This window comes from Prunus persica, chromosome G5, assembly GCF_000346465.2.
Source record: "Prunus persica cultivar Lovell chromosome G5, Prunus_persica_NCBIv2, whole genome shotgun sequence".
Lineage (NCBI taxonomy): Eukaryota > Viridiplantae > Streptophyta > Magnoliopsida > Rosales > Rosaceae > Prunus > Prunus persica.
The window spans coordinates 9,093,615-9,113,807 of NC_034013.1; the positions used below are offsets into that span (position 1 = coordinate 9,093,615).

General features: G+C 36.1%; 3 protein-coding genes across 3 annotated transcripts; 1 reads left to right on the forward strand and 2 right to left on the reverse strand.

Annotated features, from left to right (window-relative positions):
- Positions 1,100-2,211, reverse strand: LOC18776470 (21 kDa protein). Its single transcript, XM_007210158.2, has one exon. The coding sequence runs from the start codon at positions 1,915-1,917 to the stop codon at positions 1,291-1,293; it is 627 nt and encodes a 208-aa protein (XP_007210220.1). The 5' UTR covers positions 1,918-2,211; the 3' UTR covers positions 1,100-1,290.
- LOC18777043 lies at positions 3,625-6,785 on the reverse strand. Its single transcript, XM_020564923.1, has 8 exons — positions 6,639-6,785; positions 6,360-6,506; positions 6,153-6,250; positions 5,186-5,258; positions 5,027-5,087; positions 4,860-4,945; positions 4,681-4,770; positions 3,625-3,891 (listed from the first exon to the last, which is right to left on the reverse strand). The coding sequence occupies exons 1-8, from the start codon at positions 6,738-6,740 to the stop codon at positions 3,829-3,831; spliced, it is 720 nt and encodes a 239-aa protein (XP_020420512.1). The 5' UTR covers positions 6,741-6,785; the 3' UTR covers positions 3,625-3,828.
- Positions 15,861-17,851, forward strand: LOC18776557 (lipid transfer-like protein VAS). Its single transcript, XM_007209671.2, has 3 exons — positions 15,861-16,276; positions 16,411-16,455; positions 17,397-17,851. The coding sequence occupies exons 1-3, from the start codon at positions 15,958-15,960 to the stop codon at positions 17,489-17,491; spliced, it is 459 nt and encodes a 152-aa protein (XP_007209733.1). The 5' UTR covers positions 15,861-15,957; the 3' UTR covers positions 17,492-17,851.

Sequence of the window (20,193 nt, forward strand, 5' to 3'; positions counted from 1 at the left end):
TAAATATTTTATATAAATTTAGGATTTGTACTCTAAAATTAATGAAGGAGCATAATATTCAAAAGTTAGGCACATGGAGTGTGATTTAGTGCACCCTTCTGTTCTGCCTCCCTTTTCCTTTAATGTTGGTGTTATAGTATTGGTTATGTGTCGATATCATTGTCAATAACAAAACACATTATCAATATTATTATCTAAAATATCAATACAAGATCCGTCATTTTAAGGAAGAGGGAAAGTACATACATGTTACATCCATGGCAGATGATCTTCACATGACATTGTCCACAAGTCACTTTTATGGGGACTAAGGATGTATTTAGACCTTCAATTAACAATGGTTCCCAATTCATGTATGTAAGTAAGTGGCTTCCCACTGTGGTCTCTGTCAACCCACTAATCTCCAAGATCAATTACCAAATGGATGGAACTTTCTCCTTTGTCCTCATCTTCCTTTCCATGCTCAATCAATATGACTTCGGCTGATTCTTCTTAAGCTTAATTAGGCACTTCGGTACTATTTCAAGCACACATCTAATCAGAAGCACTTTTGCTGATTCCCGAATGTTTCAACTTTCAAGTAAAAAAATTTAATCAACATGTCCCATCCCATCCCATTCACGAAAGGATAAGGCTCCCTCAAATTTTATATTTTATTCATCTTTGGAAGATTTGCATTCATAACACGAGATTTGGTCGTCCAAAGCTAATCACATTCAAAATGATGCTTGCCATTGCTTTAACCACTGTCCCCTGCCTTTCCTTGGCATGATGAGCTTTCGTGTGTTACTTTGTGTTATATATATAAATATATATGATTTACCACACAATAATGGAACCCACATGGATTTGTATTGTGTGGAACAGACAATAAACTGACAAGAAGATTCCAGGAAGTGCTTTCTAGAAAAGCTCAAAGCTAAAAGCTAAATCTGTGTATATCATCATATCAGATTTGAAAGAAAGCTAAATGAGTGATGCTTAGCTCATCCAGGTGAACATGAAAATCAGGTTGTGAACTCATGTTCTTCCAGTTTGAGTTCAACAGAGTTCAAATTGATGACTGATTTTATAAGTAGATATTTAAAAAGACAAAAAAAAAAAAAAAAAACAGAGTCCATATATTACAAAAGACAGAAGATCTTGTTACAAAACTTTAGACCTTAGAGATTGCTTCATTTTACACATCAACCAACAAGAACAAGACTTTCTAAGACAAGATCTAAACCAGGCACAAACCCTACTAATACCATGTCACATTTACATTATACAACCAGACAAAATCAAAATCTAAGGCTGCTTGGCAGCTGAGGCTGCCTTGTGTTTTGCAGCAAAGCGATTAACCAGGGCTAATGCATTGCTAGTAACCTGAGCAACATTATTGACCCTTCTTGTTATAGCTGTCTTTATATTCCCATCCATGAAACGACCAGAAAACCCATCAAGACAAGTGCTTTCATCAGTGAGAGCAGCACTAACCCAAGTCTCCACATTGCTCATGTGCCACATGAAGTCCTGGCCAACGGCTCGACCGGTCTGGCCAAGTTCCCTAACCGATTGGCGAAGCCGGTCGACGCTATCACCCATGTTCTCTATGCAGTCTTTCACAGCTCTGTACTCCCTAGGCTTGATCCCCCTGACTCTAGTCAACTTGGCCACATAGGATTGAGCCGACCGCACCCGGGCTAGGCTCACTGTCAAAGCAGTTTGAGCTAACTGTCTTTCACTTTGTCCGATGGCACTTGCGTAGCCTGCAAGGCTTTGAACACACAGTGCAGGATAATCAGTGGCCCTGCATGAGGCTTTGATGAAAGCTGTGGGGCTTGAGTGTCTGGCAATGGTGGAGTCTGCTGCACCAAACATGTGAAGAACATGGAAGAGAACCAAAAAGGAAAGGCCAAGACCAAGTCTTGTCATGTCCGCAAAGATATGGAGAGGGGCAAGAGGATTTGAAAGGCATGGAAAATAAAAACAGAGAGTGAGTTATATAGAGAGAATTTTAGAAGTTTTTTTTAAAATCTTCCTTGGAGAGTAAATAAAAGTGGTCACATGCCTACTTTTCTTTTAGCTGCTTCTACTGCCTTCCGTTTATTTTTCTCTTTAGTCTCTTTATTGTTCTTCACTTTTTTTCCACCCTGTTTGGTTGCAAGGAATTTAAGATCACCAGTTTTCTTCGGTTAAATCCTCATCTTCTCATCTCCTCTACTGTATGAAGTTTGGAGTAAATGTAAGCCTAACCCTTTTAAATTCCAAAGCACCTAATCTACTTTATCTCATTGATTTCAATAGGGTTTGGGCCAAAAGCATAATCAAAGTAAAATTTGGCCAACAGAAATTAGTCCAGTGTTGAAATACTGTTAAATGGCTGAAACTTGTGTGATTTACCACCTAACAATTAGTCAATAATTAATTGAAGAGTAATAATAACTATATTATTAAGCAACTTGCAGATCATGATATAAAAGGGCTAATAACTATATACATATATTATTGATAGATAGTACTAAATGGCAACTTTGTCAAAACCCTATTGCATACTATATTACCCACTTTCATCTAAGTGCACAGCACACAGAGAAAAAAGTGATGATACATTATGCAAAAGTCTACATGTCGTTGTTTGAGAACGAAACCCAGCTAGGGCACTGACTGAGGCACTTAGAAATTAATAAACAAGGCCAAGGTTGTGGACGTCGCATAATCTTAAGTGCGTAAAGTATATCAAAGATAAATTAAATCCTCAAAGCCTGTTTGGGATTTGCTTCTGCAGGAAGCACTTCTGCTCAAGAAGCGATTCTATTTGAAGAACGTTGAAATTTTATTCATATAACCCCTTAAGTTTTTGTAACTAGCATCGTTACTTGTTCCTCAAGTGCTTTCTCAGTCATTGTACTTTTAGTTTTTGTAATTCTTTGGTTCTTTAGTTCTACCTACACTTATTCAAACCGAGTAGTGGCAAGCGCGTATTCAATCTGCACCCCGTAAAATGCCGCAAAACCGCACAAAAGGACATTATTTCACACTTAAATCTTGACCAATCATTGTGGCTGGATTTGTGTGCAAACAGTTGTGCAAAATCTTCAGATGCTATTTTCTACCCTAAGTTGTTCTCGCACCTAATTATAGAGGGAGGAAACTAAGGCATAGTTCTGTTCCAAGTTTCAAGCATAGACTTCTTACACGACCAACCCAATAGCCTCCAAGAGCATCTCTCTAATAGAAAGGTTGCTTGGCATACATGTGAAAAAAGCAGAAAATCCTGTGCCACACAATGTACTGCATTTCACTTTATGACTGTTTAGTGCTTTCCAAATCAGTGACCACTTTCCAATAATCACTGGTTCTCAAGGAATAAAAAGGACATCCATTGTCAGCTTCTATGAATTAATCAACTACCAACATCAAAACATCAAAAATAAAAATAAAAACGATAAATTACAAAGTTGTTTTGCTGAACAAGAAAATTAAAGACAGTGACTCCATAACCATTGTTTCACTGAATACACATCAATAGATTATGACTTCACACTTGATTTAGCCTTATTTAATTTGTTGTTAAATCAATCTCATCCTACGGTATGATGATTCTGAATTTTGTGATTTCTCCATTAAAGTAGAAAGATCTAGGATGTAACTTTATGTATATTATTGCATATAAAAACATTTATTGATACAATAGTACTCCCAATGTTTTACAATTTCTCATTTTTTTCGTAGTTTAAAAACATAATCTACTGAATGTAGTGTGGCAACACAATATGGACAATCAAAGTCAGAAAAACTTCGTCTAAGAGACTAATCAACCGCTTAATATTTACCACCTCAGCACTAAACTGTCATGTACTTGAGAACAGCCCCACGAAGCTTTTCCATGAAATCAGCTGCTTGCTTCTGCAAGTCATAATTTAACATTGACATAGATCTTCAGATTTTAATTCACCATGGATGCAGTTACAGTTACTGAATAAGATTTAACTTCTTTTTTTTTTTTTTTGGGTGCGTCTGTGTCAAGAATTCTTCAACTATAGGAGTTCAAATAGTATATAGGATAAGTGGACCAGTGATTGGTGTACTTAAATGCAAAGAAGATTTTTACCTCTACGAGAAGTTGAATTCAGGTACAAATGAAGAGACCAAAATAAAGTTACGTTTGATTAAGTTTCACAACAGCAAACCTCTTGCACTTTTACTACTCCTCTAAATCCTCTCTATGTGAACTCTTCTCAGGCCAACTCAAGCAAGTAACCCAATGTGTCCAGACAATAGTGGATCAGTCCAACAAAGTAGCAATCGTTTTATAATTTCTGCATGCTAGGTTAGCATTCAGGCAGTTTTTTCTTAATACAAAAACTGACTTTTGGTTCATCAATTAGCGGTGAGGGGACAGAAGAAGGAACTAAATTGCATTTTTTAAGTTGAGTACGTAACTAAGTGAAAGTGCTGCTTTAGATATTCTACCTTCACTTACAGTAGTTTAAAATTTCATCAGAACATCCACTACCCTATTTTTCTGGTACTAAAAAAATGGTCCCACGGCTAGTGAGTAATAGCATGTTAAAGGGAAAATTTTATGTTTTGTAAGGGAACTTGCAATGTATCTGCCTCAAGTCGAAATTACAAACAAAGAATGAAATGAATTATCTCAGGCAATATGAAAGAAGTTTTCCCAAAGTGATTTACCTGGTTGCCCTTGTGTGCATTTGCAATGTTTTCATCAAGAAGTGTCAAGAAGGATCTATTAAGTTCATTGCGCTCAACCATATCTAGTAACTGCATTGTCAAGGATAATTTAGTTGAGTAACACAAATTACATAACTGTTAAACTTCATTGCTTCATGAGTGAAAAAAGCAGCACATACAGTTGCTTTTACATCCTTTGAAGTCAAGACTTTGGTTAGACTCTGCTTTGCTTTAATGAGGTCAGTTTGCATTTTGTCATATGCCTCTGTAACAGAGAATGGAGCATTTTAGTAAGCAGGTAAGAACACCAAGTCTTTATCACAAACGTTTGTGGAATTAAACAGACCTGTTCCTTCCTGCAGGGCTTTCTGCAATGCTTCCAACTCAATCAATCTATCCTCTATATCCTAGAAAAATCATCAGCAAACCGAACGTATTGTTTCAGTGAGGAGCCTGATTGTATAGTTTCAGAAATTGACCCAAATAGATAGTTTCAGTGAGGAACCTGAGTTTTTGAAACAGCAAACCGAAGCTGACCTAGCTCATATTGAAGGTGTGAGAAAAATTCCTTGTCCAATCTGCAAATAACATATGTAAGGGGAAAATAATGGAAGTAAGGCAGAGGTTCATGGACAAAAATTATAAATGATATATATAATTCTCATTGAGAGAGTAAATTCCCAAATGGCAAGACAATAAGGAGATAAATTGGAGTGCAATAAGAATAGTCAATGGTAAATGCTAGTGCCATTTTAAGCTAATAGCACTTCCTTCCCTTAAGAAGGAAGAACAAGAGTGGAAGACGATGGGTTTAAGGGTTCAAAATTCAGTGGTAGTTCATCTCAATTAAGAAAATTAAATATAAAAAAAGTAATAAAAAAAAACTTACTCATAAAAAGTAAATGCAAAAAATATTGATAACTGCATTTTCTGAATGAAATGACTTTCTAATTATTGTCAGTTCTCAACTAACCGTGGAGCATATAGCCTAGAATTGAAAAACCTACACTTCATTTGGTGTATGGATCTTAACCATTCATTATATTAGGTCCATATATGTTCCATTTTAGAATCCCAATATTCCACATTGAAAAATTAAAAATCTCGGGCTAGTATGTGAGCTCTTGCGCAACCTTCCCTTGTAGGCTGGTTTTTGCAAGCGCAAGTTCTACCCTATGCTCCTATCATCTGACATGCAGCTCAAATGTACCCTGTGGAGCTGATGGAAAATTGAGATTGATACAACTCCAACAAGTAAAGATTATGTAACCATCGACTGACAATATTCTCCATCACAACATTTCTATTTCTAAGCTATATGCAATAGAACCAAACACAGACACTGAAAATGTGAGCTGCCATCAATTTTAACATTCATTTAAGCTTCTCCTCAAACAGATGGCATGCATTTCCTACTTTGCCATTCTCTTCAGGCTTCAAACAGAAATGGGTTTAAACTTTAAAGCACTAACCGTTGCCTCAACCTCGAAATCTCGAACTCAATTTCCCGTGCCTCAGTGTTGAGAAAGTACTCGATCAACTCCTCTGCAGTATCCGGCGCAGCCCGAGACTAAAAAACAATCAAACACAATATACACACACAGTAACTTAAAAATTATTTCTTTAACAACAAAAAAAGGCCCAATTCATGAAAATTCAAAACCCATTTCTCAAATTACTTCTCTAAGAGCTCTACGGCGCTCTTTTTCTTCAATGACTTGGCGCTCGAAGGCTTCTCGAGCATCGGCGTCTCTTTCCAGCCGCCTCTTGAACTCTATTCGGGCCAAATGGCCCGTCTGCGGCGGCCCCAAGACACCTTCTGGGTCCTTCCTTAGATTAATTCAAACAAATATTAAATTCGAAAAAAAGAAAAGAAAGAAGAATTGATTATAAAAAAAATACTAAATTCCATGCTTTGAATTTCCCTGAAATTTTTGAGAAGCAGAGTTTGAAGGTACCCATCCAATGCAGGAAATTCTTGTAGGCCTCGAACTACGCGGTGTCGGCCTTGTAAGTAAGGGTGAGCTGGTGGTAGCGATGCCAATGCTTAGAGCGGCCATTGGTTTTGAAGCGCTCTGCTCAGCCTCTGGTTTCTGCTATCTGGTTTTGTATTGTTATCCGTTTGGGTGGCACAGAAGGTAAATAGAACGATGTTTATGGCGGGAAACACAACCGTTATCTGCACTCTCTCCACCACCGACTTAGGTTCAATCATTAGAGCATGTCCAGCGCATGCCACCAAACCGGGCAAAAGGCCCCTGCCAGCCCAAAAGACCCTGCAGCGCACGACATGCAGCCCGCGCAAGTCCTGAATCCCACCAACCAAAGCAAGCCCACGGGCAAGATCTGTCTGGGCTCAAGCTTGAAGGCGTTGACGTTAGCGAGCGAAAAAAAATATCAAAAAATTATAGATGTTTTTCATATAAATACATAATAATTTTATTCACTTTCCACACTAAATCCTCATACAAACTCTTCTCCTTCCAATATTTATAATTTTTTTTTTCTTGCATTTGTAAATTGTTTATATTTTCTTTCATATATATTTTTTCTTGCATAATCATTTTATTTCTTGCATTTCTAAATTGTTTATATTTTGTTGCATAATATCTTTTTTTTTTCTTGCCCTTGTCCTAACCTTTTGGAGTGGAACCAAAAAAGGAAAGGCTGCCACTATTCATGTGAATAGTGACAGCCCTTGCCTTGCCTTAGCCTTTTGGGGTGGACTTGCTCTTAGAAGCATCTTTGCGGACCCTCTTGATTTGTTTTGGCTTTAATTTGAGTTTTAAGTTTTAGGTAGCTTTAATTTGGGTCTCACTTTGTAAAGTAATTGAGGTCCCATACACACAAAACTCTCTCTAAAGACCATCAAAAAAATGGAAATGAACTATGGGGACTAGGCCTGATTTTTGGACGGATCAAATCGGAATAATAGGATTTCAATCCCAACTCATAAAATGTCCTCCTAATTTTGTTTTTAAAAAATATCAAAAATTTCAACATTCATTACTATTCGAAAAAGTCAGAATTTTTTTGAATTTTTCAGCAAATTTTAAAGTTACATATTTTAGTGTTCCTTAAAAATTAGTTCAAGATTTTGAATATGACAAACAATTTGAAAGGAAATGATTGTCTCAAAATTGAAAAACTCATACCAAAAGTCCAAAGAAACTATCTTGAATTCTAATATATTGTTATTCTTCATGGAATAACTTGTCTACATTTCTTTGGTTATTAGATCCTATTTCTTTCACGTTGAAATTAAGGTATAATGAGAATATCTAATGGTTTTCTAGTTGGTCATTTTCACATGTTCATACTTCTAATCATTAAACTAAAACCTAAACCAAGCCCAAGTGAGTCAAGGTCAAACTTCAAAGTTCTTCGAAGCTCCTAAATTTAACCCACAAAAAACAAACGCTAAAATCTAAAACTTAGACTTGGTCTCACTCAAAACATTTCCTAGAAGAAAAAGAAAAGTCATTCATATATTTAAATTTGATCAAATAACATTTCGTCAAACCGAATAAAGGAGATCCATGAAATAAGACTCTTTTGATTGTTACAATAAAAGGATCACTTAATTTTCTGCTTTGTTTGTTTGTTCTTCTCATTGCAACAAAAAAAAATATATATATTGAATATTAATGATTTATTGTTTAGCTTATGGTAACTAAAAGATTTTTAAGAGCCAGCTTTGTTTTTTCTTAATCATCCAATCATGTAACTAAAAGTTTATGCGAAGTTTATTTTACTGCATGAATAATAATAAAAAGAGGTTTTAGGAGCAATAATCTATGAGTTTGTGCCCAATTCGCATTTTGGTTCTTGAACTTTAAAAATGGTTGACGTAGTCCATCAACTTCATTTTCGTTAGTACTGTTGGTCATCCATTAAATTTTCTATTAAATTTAGACGCACAATGGTCATTTCAAGTTTAGTCTCTAGGTTTTTTTAAGAGCAATGAACCTGAATATATAAACAACTTACATTTTAGTCCTGTAACTCGAATATTGGCTCCAATAGTGAAAGCTATATAAAATGACAATTTTCCCTTTAAATTTGACTAAAAATGGAACATATTACAACGGCATAATCAATAGTGCTAACGAAAACGAAATTAAAGAACTACAACAAGAGACATTTTTAAACCAAAATGCGAATCGGACACAAGTTCGAATACTATTGCTCTTAAAAACCCTAATATAAAAAAAATTGTTAAAACATTTTAACTTCTGTTAATTTTTCTTTTCTTAATTCCTTTCACTTGGAATAAGAATATGCATGATCCCACTCGCGCATTTCTTTCAAATTCTATAATTTTTTTGTATTTTAATTAAATTTGTAGTGGACAAAATCCACATGACAACTGACAAGTTGACAAGTTGACAAGTTGACAATGAGTGGCTATCTGTCATTGGCTCTGTCTCATGTTCCTGTTGACTTGGGCATCGACCTAAATTGCATCCACAGATGGAATGGAACCAAACCGGCCCCGTAATCTGTGACTTCTTGGGGAGTCCAACTTTTCTTTGATTTTGAAAATTCTAAATCTATCCGGGGATTTGTTTCTTTTTGGGACGAAATTGCATGCCGCAAATAATGAGCGCGTCCTCACTTGGCTTAATTTTCTAAAGTCTTTGCATTCACATCTCAGAGGCTACACTTCTCTTGTGACTTTTGCTCTCTCTCTCTCTCTCTCTCTCTCTCTCTCTCTCTCTCTCTCAGTACTTATCCATCAGGTTTAACTTCTTTATTTTACGCAATCGATTTTAGAAGAGGTGAAAATCGGATAAAGAATTCGAGATGTATCGATAAAGGCTCTTAATTATTTGAGCTACTATTACTTGATTTTCTTAGAGCCACTCCAGCGGACGGGCCGAGCTTGAGGCGAGGGGAGAAGAAAAAAAAATTTCGTTCCACCGCATAGCCCAGGCCCGGGGGGGGGGAGGTGTGGGACCCACCAACTCGGGCCAGCCCGAAGGCGAGACGAGCCCGACCTGCAGCCCGCGGTCGCTGACGTCAGCGCTCGCGTCACGCTGATGTCAGCTAGCGCGTTTCAAATTTTTTTACCGTTGGCGCGTGCAATGCACGCGCCAACGGTAAAAAAATTTGAAACAGCGCGCGCTGACGTCAGCGCGACGCCAGCTCCAATGGGAAGTTTCCACGTGTCGCGTCCCTGGGCCTCCGATCAGCATCTCCGAATCCAATCCTACGGCTGAGGCTTTTTTGGGCAATAAAAATATGAAAAAAAAAATCGTAAATTTTTTAAAAAAATTCTAAAAAATTCAGATTGTTTTTTTCTATAAATACCTATCAATACCCTTCACTTTCAACACCAATCCTCATACATTTCATTATACTTCTACTATTATTCACTCTTTACTCAACATTTTCCTCTTTTTCATCTAGTATTTTGATTTCATATTTTTATGGCTTCTTCTATCGAAACCGGAGGGGCTTGGAGCACCATGGAAGATGTTTCCTTGTGTGAGGCTTGGCTCCAAATTTGTCATTGTCCCGTGTCCGGCAATGAGATGAAATTTTTTCATATGTGGAAAAAAATTCATGCCGAATTTTGTGAAAAAATTCCGGGGTCTACTCGTACGGAGATGACATTATCCAGTAGATGGAAAATTCTGAATAAAAAGTTGGGAAAATGGAGAGCTGCCCTAGCAAAAGCGATGGACAACTATAGAAGCGGGGAAAATCGTACTAACGAGGTAAGTATTTTATAATTTTTGTTTTATTAAGTTTAATCTCCTAATATATATAATTTGTTAATATTGCTTGCATTTTCAATTTTGTTAATATTTCTTGCATTTTAAATATTTTGTTCATATTTCTTGCAGTATCAATATTTTGTTAATATTTCTTGCAATTTAAATATTTTGTTCATATTTCTTGCATTTTCAATATTTTGTTAATATTTCTTGCATTTTCAATATGTTGTTAATATTTCTTGCATTTCCACTTGTTTCTTAATTTTCTTGCACTTCTAATTTATTTGTAAGGTTAATTGCATTTCCATTATTATTTTTTTTGTTACTTGCATATCCAATATATTTTAAATATTTATTGCATTTCTATTTTTTTGTTAAATAGATGATACAAGCACAAATGTGGTTCGGTGCAACCGGGGGTGGCAAAAAAAGTTTCAACCATCATGAATGTTGGGAGGTGGTGAAATATTGCAAACGCTTCATAATTATTTCGACGGGTCCCGCCGTTGTGTTAAACGAGACGCCACTCCGTGATTCAATGGCATCGGATTCACCTCTCGATTCTCCTATGAGTCAAGACTCACCCATGAAAAAGGAGCCGAGGCCCATTGGCCGAAAGGCTGCGAAGGCAAAGAAAGTGGGTAATTCAAGCAATAATAATTCAAAGTTTTTGGAGGAAATTGCAAGGCAAAACGGCCTAAGAATTGAAATGGAGCAGAAATGCCAAGATAACGAGTTGACCCTTCAAGCTGAGTATGCACGAGAAATGGAGTATTTGCGCAAAAAAGATATGGACAAGACGGATCGGGAAACCATGGCCATGGATACAAGTCATATGTCCCCTGAAACAAAACAATTTTGGAAGCTAGAACGAAGGGATGTTATGAGAAGAAGACTTTTCCGGGATGATGGGCCTAGCCACACGGATTGGTTAAATGATGGAAACCATTAAATTTGTTAGCCTACCTTTTATGTATTTGTATTTTTCATGTTTTCTATTAAAGTTGTTGTAATTCATGTATTTTATTTTAGTAGTAGTAATTCGTAATGACTTGTATTAGATTTCGTTATTTAATAAACAAAGCATTCAATAAATTACCTTTTTATTCAACATATTCCATACTTCAAACAAAACAAAATAAAAATTAAAAAAAACTACAAACAAGGCACAATAATAATAACAAACCACAACCAAAGCATAATAAATAAAAATACAACACAACCAAACCATAACTAAATAAAACATAACCAAAGCATCTATGCTCCATCATTTTTCTTCATTGCCTTTCACCGCCCATAGATGCTCCATCAAGTGAACTTGACGCATTTCATGAATATATGAAGATTGCATCTCTGTATATCGATCTATCATTCGGGTAATCAAATGACCATCCCTCACCAACGGTTCCGGCTCAAATGGTTCTCCACTTGGTCCCATGGGCCTTTCATAAATCCGTGTCAAGGCCGTGTTCATTGGATCCGGTTCGTAGACCTCTAAAGCATCATAATCATACTCATCCTCCACAATCATATTATGGAGGATGATGCAAGTCATCATAATGCTTCTGAGGATCTCCTCATCAAACATACGGGCCGCACCTCGAATAATCAATCACCGAGCTTGAAGGATGCCAAAACACCTTTCGACATCTTTCCTGTATCCCTCTTGATAGGTAGCAAATAATTTTTTCTTCTGGGATCGGGGATTCGAAATAGATTTGACAAAAGTGGTCCACCTCGGGTAGATGCCGTCAGCTAGATAATACCCTGTCTGGTACACTGTATTATTGACTTGATAGGTGATATTGGGGCCCTGGCCTCTCAATACATCGTTGAAGACCGGGGATTGACCCAGCATGTTGAGATCATTTTGGGATCCTGCAATCCAAAGAAGGCATGCCAAACCCATGTGTCGAAGCCAGCAACGGCTTCAAGAATGATACTTTTTTGGCCTTTTCTATTTTCGTAATCACCTTGCCAGGCAGTTGGGCAATTCTTCCATTGCCAGTGCATGCAGTCGATGCTACCAATCATTCCTGGAAATCCTCGAGCTTCGGCTTTTTGTAGAAGCTGTTGGAGGTCCCTGGGAGTAGGTCTACGCAGGTAGTCCCTAGTATACAGAGTTTCAACTGCTTGACAAAATCTTACCAAAGCCTCCAACGTAGTGGACTTCCCCATCCGGGCAATCTCATCCACCTGATCAGCAGATGTTCCATACGTCAACATTCGTATAACAGCTGTAAGCTTTTGCTCCGGAAGAAGCCCAAAAACCCCAGTAGCATCACACTTTTGAACAAAGTATGCATCATAATTGCAAATATCATGCATGACTTTATTGAACAAATGAGGTTGCATTCTAAATCGCCTTTGAAAATCAACATCAGAGTACAAAGAAGTTGGGATAAAATAATCTTCCAAAAGATTCCTACCCCGAGAATGCCTATGTCTTTCCACATTCCGGCGGCGGCCGACTTGTGAACCACGGCGGCGACCTTGGTTCTCTTCATCTTGCAAAGCCACTGCTATGAGAACTTGCTCATCGACTTGTCTCTGCAACTCATTGATTTCATCTGCTCTACGGTTTCTCTCATTTGTTTCTCGCTCTTGCCTCTCCAAGCATCTCCTAAATTCTTCCATTGAGAATGAATGAAGTATGAAATCTAAACTCTGAGAAATGAAAATATAGAAAGACGTGGTGTGAGAGGTATGAGCTGAGCCTCTGGTTTTATAGAAAATTTTGGCAAGATAGACATGCCACGTGGCTTGATTTGATTGGATGAAAATCTTATCTGAAATTTGAAATTCATCCGAAATTTGAACCCAAATTTATATGAATTTTGAATTTTGAAATTCATCCGAAATTTGAACCCAAATTTATCTGAATTTTGAATTTTGAAATTCATTCGAAATTTGAACCCAAAAATTTATCTGAAATTTGAATTTTGAAATTCATCCGAAATTTGAATCCAAAAATCTTATCCGATTATGAATAGTTTTGACACGTAGGAACCCGGAAATCTTATCTGAAAATATTATCAAAATTAATTATTTTCATTAAAAAAGTTGTGAAAAAAACAAAAAAATGAATAGTAATTGCCCTTAGCCATGACAATGGGTGGAAACACAAAATACTATTTGCAAGGGCAACCACTATTCACGTGAATAGTGGTTGCCCTAGCTCCCCCCTTGCCATGGCTAAAGGCAAACGGGTGGAGTTGCTCTTATTGAATATATAAAATTATTATTCATATAAAAAAAAATGGGGTGATAAAATTTAAGGCACTCCAAGGGTAGATTTATTATAAATTAATATATGTATGTCAACCTCATTGTACATTTGTTTCATAACCAAACGCGTTAGTGCAATCCCAGTGTTTGTTCCCCTATTTTGTAGAAAACAATTAAATAAATAAAACGAGCTGGTGTCTATCTATCAAATTAATTAACTAATTAATTAATGCGATTTAATTTGTTAATGATCCCTTAATTTACTACTTGTTTCACAAGATGAGGATGATGCCAACTTGGAATGATTTTCTATTTCGATGGAAATCCGCGAAAATTCCAGAATCTAGGTATGCACTTTCAGACCATCTTTCCATTGTTGCATTCCGAGGTCTGCATGTTGAATATCTATTGTTTATATATCTGCAAGAAATCTCCACAAAACGTTTACATGAAGTCAGAATTGGCATATCCATGAATCATTAAAAATATAAAGCGACTACTAAATATGGGTAAATCTCTTCAGTGACATCAAACGAAATATGTTAAATTTTACTCATGTACCTATCTTAGTAATCCATTGTTAATTTAACAAGGAAGGTGACAATTGCTAATCAACTCTAACCTAACTAGTGTAATTAATCATTTTGATTCAAGACTAATCCAATAATTTATAAATAGCGTCATGTTTAGATTTATCTACATATATTCTAAACTAAACACTAAGTTATTCACTCAGGGAAAAAAATCTTAAAACTTATAGTAGTCTTTATTTTCAAACTAAACCAATCACTTATACGTTTACTTGTAAAAAAAAAACTAAAAGAAACCCTAAGAGAGAAAACTCTTAGTCGCCTCTCTTTACGGGGTGTTTTTTTTAATGCTTTTTGTCTCTTTTTCCTCTCTTTTTCTTGTCATCTCCACCTCCTTCCCTTTCCATCCTCTTTATCTTTACCTTTGGCATCGTCTCCCTCTCTATTTCGTTGACTCGTTTACGGCGTAATTCTATTACAAATCTCTGATGATCTATCTTTTTTCGATGTATTTGCTTTATTTGTCAAAGAGGAAAGTTGATTGGTGCGGATCTTGTATATATTGGTGCTTGTGTATAGTGGATTGTCTTTGTGACTACAGGGTTACAATCTGGTGTCATTTGGTTTCTTTATTTTTGAAATAAGTCACGAGTTTCTGTGTTGTTTTCACGTCTTATTTGTGAAAGTTTTATTTGTATTGTTCTTACTTGGTTCTTCCAAGCTTTATCTCTTTTTGATCGTTTGAGTTTACAATCTTAGTGGGAATGCTTATGCCCGAGTTTCTTTAGTCCTATGTGATCATTAGTGGAAGTGCACCAGATTGTCTTAATTTTGATGTTAGATTTCTCCGTATTTGTAATGGCTAACTAGTTTGTATTGGCCATTTGTATCTTGTGATTTTTTTAACTGAATTATGAATGCAATCTATAATTCTCCAACAACAAAAAAAAAAATCACTTGTAAAAGATATATCCACTCAATCATGATATTATATTCTTCATAATTAGTTTATTCTTATCGGCTCCTAATCTTTATTTTAATTTATTTATTTTTTAAAAAAGTATATGGGGTGTAAGGTTTTGAACTTAGGAACTCTTTTAACATTGATAAGAGAAGTACAACTAAACCACAAGAGTTAGTTAGTTATTGGCTCCTAATCATTGTAACTCTCAAAACTATAAAGTACAATTGAATTAAAAAAAAAAAAAAAGAGCACAAATGGAGCAGAAAAACTTTCTTGTAACATGGATAACATTGTTTTGATATTTCCAACCAATAATGTAAGGACACGTGAAAAAGTTATCTCATATATTATTGTGCAATTAGTCAAAAATAGCAAAAAGTTTTATAAGATACTTTGAGCATCCACCTCAAAATCAATTAACAATACGTAAAAACTCAGTATGATTTAAACTATTAATGTAAACTTCCATGTTGATCAATTAGCAATGAGTAAACTTCCATGTAATGATTTAAACTAATGTAAACGTCCATGTTGACTGTGTGATAATACCCTGAACAGCTGCCATTTTCCAGCATCCAGCTGAAAATTCTGAGCAAATCCCCCTTGTAATAATACTAATAATAATTTAAGCAGCGAGTAGATCAACGCTCTATAAACTGACGCGAGTCACATATTTTCTCCACGAACCAAAACGCGCGCATGTGCCAACAGCTGTATATAAAAACAAACCCCAACAGGAAGACTCAGAAGGCAGAGCGAAGCCACAACTAAAATCTCTCTCCAATAAACACAAAGAGAGCAAAAGCAGCAACACCTAAACCAGAAAAAGAAAATGGGCAGCTCCAAAATGTTCATGTTGGCCATGGCCATGGCGGTTGTGGTGTTGAGCATGACCAGTTGCTTCGGACAGTCAAACGAAACGCCGGGTTGTGCTCAGGACCTGTTGCCCTGCGCAGACTACCTCAAGAACACGAAACCTCCGCCCACCACGTGTTGCACCGCCATCAAACAGACCGTTGCCACCCAGCTCGCCTGCCTCTGCAACCTCTTCTTCACGCCTGGACTTCTCGAACTTTATGGTGGCAACACCACTTCGGGTCTCAGAATCGCCACCGCCTGCGGCGAAACAATGGACGTCAACAAATGCAAAGGTAAGCGGAGGCTAGATATCTGATAAATACACCCTTGTGTTTAATTGGATTTTATCAACACACCCTTTTCAGATGTTAATTGTTCAACGAGCAAATTCGATTGAAGTGATGGTTTCAATGTTTGGTTTTTGCAGCTGCCATTGGTGCTCCCACTCCACAATCCCCTCCTGCAACCCCAGGTAACCAAACTTCTCTTCTATGTTTACCAAATTCAAAATAATTATTTGCATCAAAATTTGAGTTCAGGGTCATCAAAAGTCAATTGGGTAACTTAAATCCTGATTAGCAGAGTTGGATTTTATGGTCACTGATTATTATGAGCAAGAGTTGGGGCTTAAATCCTGGGTTTCTATTTTATTATTACTTTTCTTAAATAAAATAAAATATTCTGGGTAGGTCCTGGTTTAAGTTTGATTGTCCTCGCAAACGTGAGGTGGGTGAGTTTTTCATGATAGTGTGTCCGGCCCATTACCACCAATTTGAATTATTTTATGGTGCATTAGAATAGTTTAGAATTTCTCCATTGTAAAAGAAAAAAACTTCGGTTTGCCTTCACTTCACCTGTTCTGCAATTCTTGTGTGATTGGACCCGTAAGAATCAGTAGGTAAAATGAGTGATGGCCGAATAGAGCCATGCCAAGTGTTCGAGTGTAATATAATTTTGGTAACATTTTGTTGGTGCCTTCCAAGTTTGACTGATCCATAGAAGATTCAAAAGCAAGCCACTCCACCTTTTGGCATGTTTCCTGTGTCGTGCTTATGTATTTCTGGCTCCTGAAAATTCAGAGTTCGACCGCAAACAGTAAAAGAAATAAAATTTTGACCATTTCGTGCTCAGCAGTCAACAGTTTGTCATGCCCTTTCAGATTGTTGAAAATTATTACTTGAAAAAGGCTGAAACTCGCTTGCTAAACCAATTTATGCATGAATATTATTATTTTGTTTTTAAATAAAAGCTATAGTTTAAATTAATCTGATTTATAGAAATGAAGATTCGAATTTAGTTACAATTTGAAAGGGGTCGAGCTTATTGTCCTGGTCGATTGACCTAATCGATGTTTGCTATATGAATTTTTTATATATTATTATTATTAAATCAAGTGGTAATTTAATCTTGCAGGTGCACCAAAAGCTGACGATGGAGGTTCAAGCAAGATAGCGTGGGCTGGGTTTTCTGCTCTGCTCTTATTTTGGGCTTCTGTCATGTTCTGTTGAGTAAATAATGCAAAGATCAGATCGCTATTAGGGTTCCTGAGTTCACAGATTTGGAGATGTTGTTATTTGCTCTTGTTGTTGCTTTATATAAATTTATTTGATTAGCATTTTTTAATCTTAATTAGATCATATTGGTCAGTAAGTAAGTATTGTCTATGTTCTGTGTTGCACAATTTGAAGGTTACATCGTGACTGTGGTGCTTTGATGGCACCACATTGACACCAGCCTATTTCTTTCAAATGTCGGACGAAATAAAATCATGTTGGTTTTCTTTAAGTGTTTGTAATTTGCATCAAATATTTGTTGTAATTTGGGTGTTGTGGCCTTCACGTGATTTAAGATAGCTTTTTGTCGTTGAAGTGGTTAATTGGCCTCTAAATTGGTTGCGTATAAAGTTAAACCAATATAGGTTTATTCCCACAAGAATATAATTTTCTCCCCCAATCTTGCTCTTTTTCGCTTTTTCTTGCACGCCTTATATATAGAAATGGGCATTTTACTTCTATGGTGTCCCCAACTTTTCAGAAATTTTTGTCAAACATGAAACATTTTGATATCAACTTTGTAAATTAAAGTGTCTCATAATGTTTACTTACCAGTAATGTGTATGGAAATTAATAGAATAGAAGAAACAAGAAATGGAAATCAAATCAACTAGGAGGAAAGTAATTGATCTAATTCCTATTCTTTGGAGTATTTGATTAAAGAATTTAAAGTAAGACTCGTAATCATATAAATAAACGCATTAAAAATCATGAATAAAAATCATTCACTTTATTCTCATTTCCATTACTTGTACTGAAAAGTCATCTCAAATTTGAATTTGTTCTCCTCTTCAAAGTTGAAAACAATTGTCTCGTTGGTTATTGCATATCACAAGGGATGAGGACAAAAATAATTTTTAATCAATTTAATGTGTGTCCATAGGGCTGAGGGGAAAGATAATCTTAGTCAGTCAATTTAATGCGTGCTCATGGGGTTGGTCGAGAAACAATTATATAAAACAGAAATAGCACTATTTTGCTATTTCCGGTCAATCACAGTATGTTATGCTTGATAACTTTCTCACGTGGTAGACTATAATTAGTCGGGGATAGCAAAACAATGATATCCCCGTTTCATACAAATTTTTCTGCTAACTGAGGGTAGACATAATATTTATCAATAAATTTAATGCATGTATACGAAATATGCTATTTTTCGTTTTGAATTATCGTTCTTGCATAAATACTTCAATCGCCAATGATCATTTGGTCTGTCGTTTTCATTATGTTTGAAGAAATCATGACAATTTATGAGTTAAAAAGAAGATATTGGTACATTTAGTGTCGTTTTCACTTGAACCTTACACTTTCAAATGTTCACACTCTTGGAAGATGACAATCAAGTCAAAAACTTGATAGAATTGACAAAGATATTAAAATATCCTTATGGAAGGAAAATATTGTTCGGAATATTTAGAGCAAGAGGGGGAAAAAAAAGGTATAGACTGCTCATCTCCATGACCAAAACCATGAATAGCTTCCCCCTAGAAGAAATTATAAATATCTCTCTCTTTCTCTCTGTTATAAAATATACACATCGAAATCTTATTCAAAGAACTAACTTAGGAATATCTTTGAGAAGTGGCCACATGAAACATAAATAAACAGACACAAGGAGAGAGGTTCCAGCAGAAAACAAAATGAGAAAATCTGAAAATGTTATAGAGCCTATTTGTACATTTTTTTTTGGTCGAGAACCTATTTATACTTTTCGTTTTGTTTTGTTTTGTTTGAAAATTAGCGATAAATACATTGCATTGGGAAAGAGGGCCACTTATCCTGGAATTCAAACGGGTGGACAAGGGGGAAGGGGAAGGGACATCACCACTGAGGTAAACCCCTTGGTCGAACCTATTTGTACTTTGGATTTGTTGGAATCAAATTCTTCCTTATCTGATCAAAAAAAAAAAAAAAAAAAGGTAATGGAATAGTAGAATTGGACTGTATCGGACTTAGAGGATGCTTGCTTTGCTATTGGGCTTTCTCTTCAAAACAAAGTGGGCTAATGCTCCCTGGAATGGAATAATTGTTAAAAAAAAACAAGAGTTCTGTTTAGACCCAACCCAAGAGTGGTCTGTGGACACACAAAATTGCTTTGGACACCCAAGAAAACTTTCCAACTTTCCAGAACTGGTCATGTTGAAATCAGCTCAGAAGCCGGTATGCCAAAACTAAAACTAAAAAAGTTAAGAAGGGTTATGGCTAGATTTCGGACCATTTGGCCTTAGTTCATTTTTTTTGTTTACATTATTATTGTTTGAGCATGTCTTTTTTTTAAAAAAAAAAATTATTTATTTTTAATACAAGTGATATTAAAAGATGGAGGATTGAAACACAAAATTTTGAGTGCAGGGAGGAGCAAGGAGGAGCAAGGAGTGAGGGGCTAGAACCATTTTGACTTCTCAAAATGCATAAAAACTTGTGTGGAACAGAGATAACACTGTTTTGTTATTCTTAGCCAATCATAGTATGTTAAATGGAATAACTATCATGCATGACACACCATGATTCGTCGGCCTTTGTTCTTGTGAGCTAGGTTTAAAAAAAGATGTTTGCTATTCCCATCCCACACAAGTGTTTCTCCTCAAAATGACACTATTTATGAAATGCCACTTTTAACCCCTTTGCCTGTGCTGGCTTTGGTTGCCCTGTTTCTC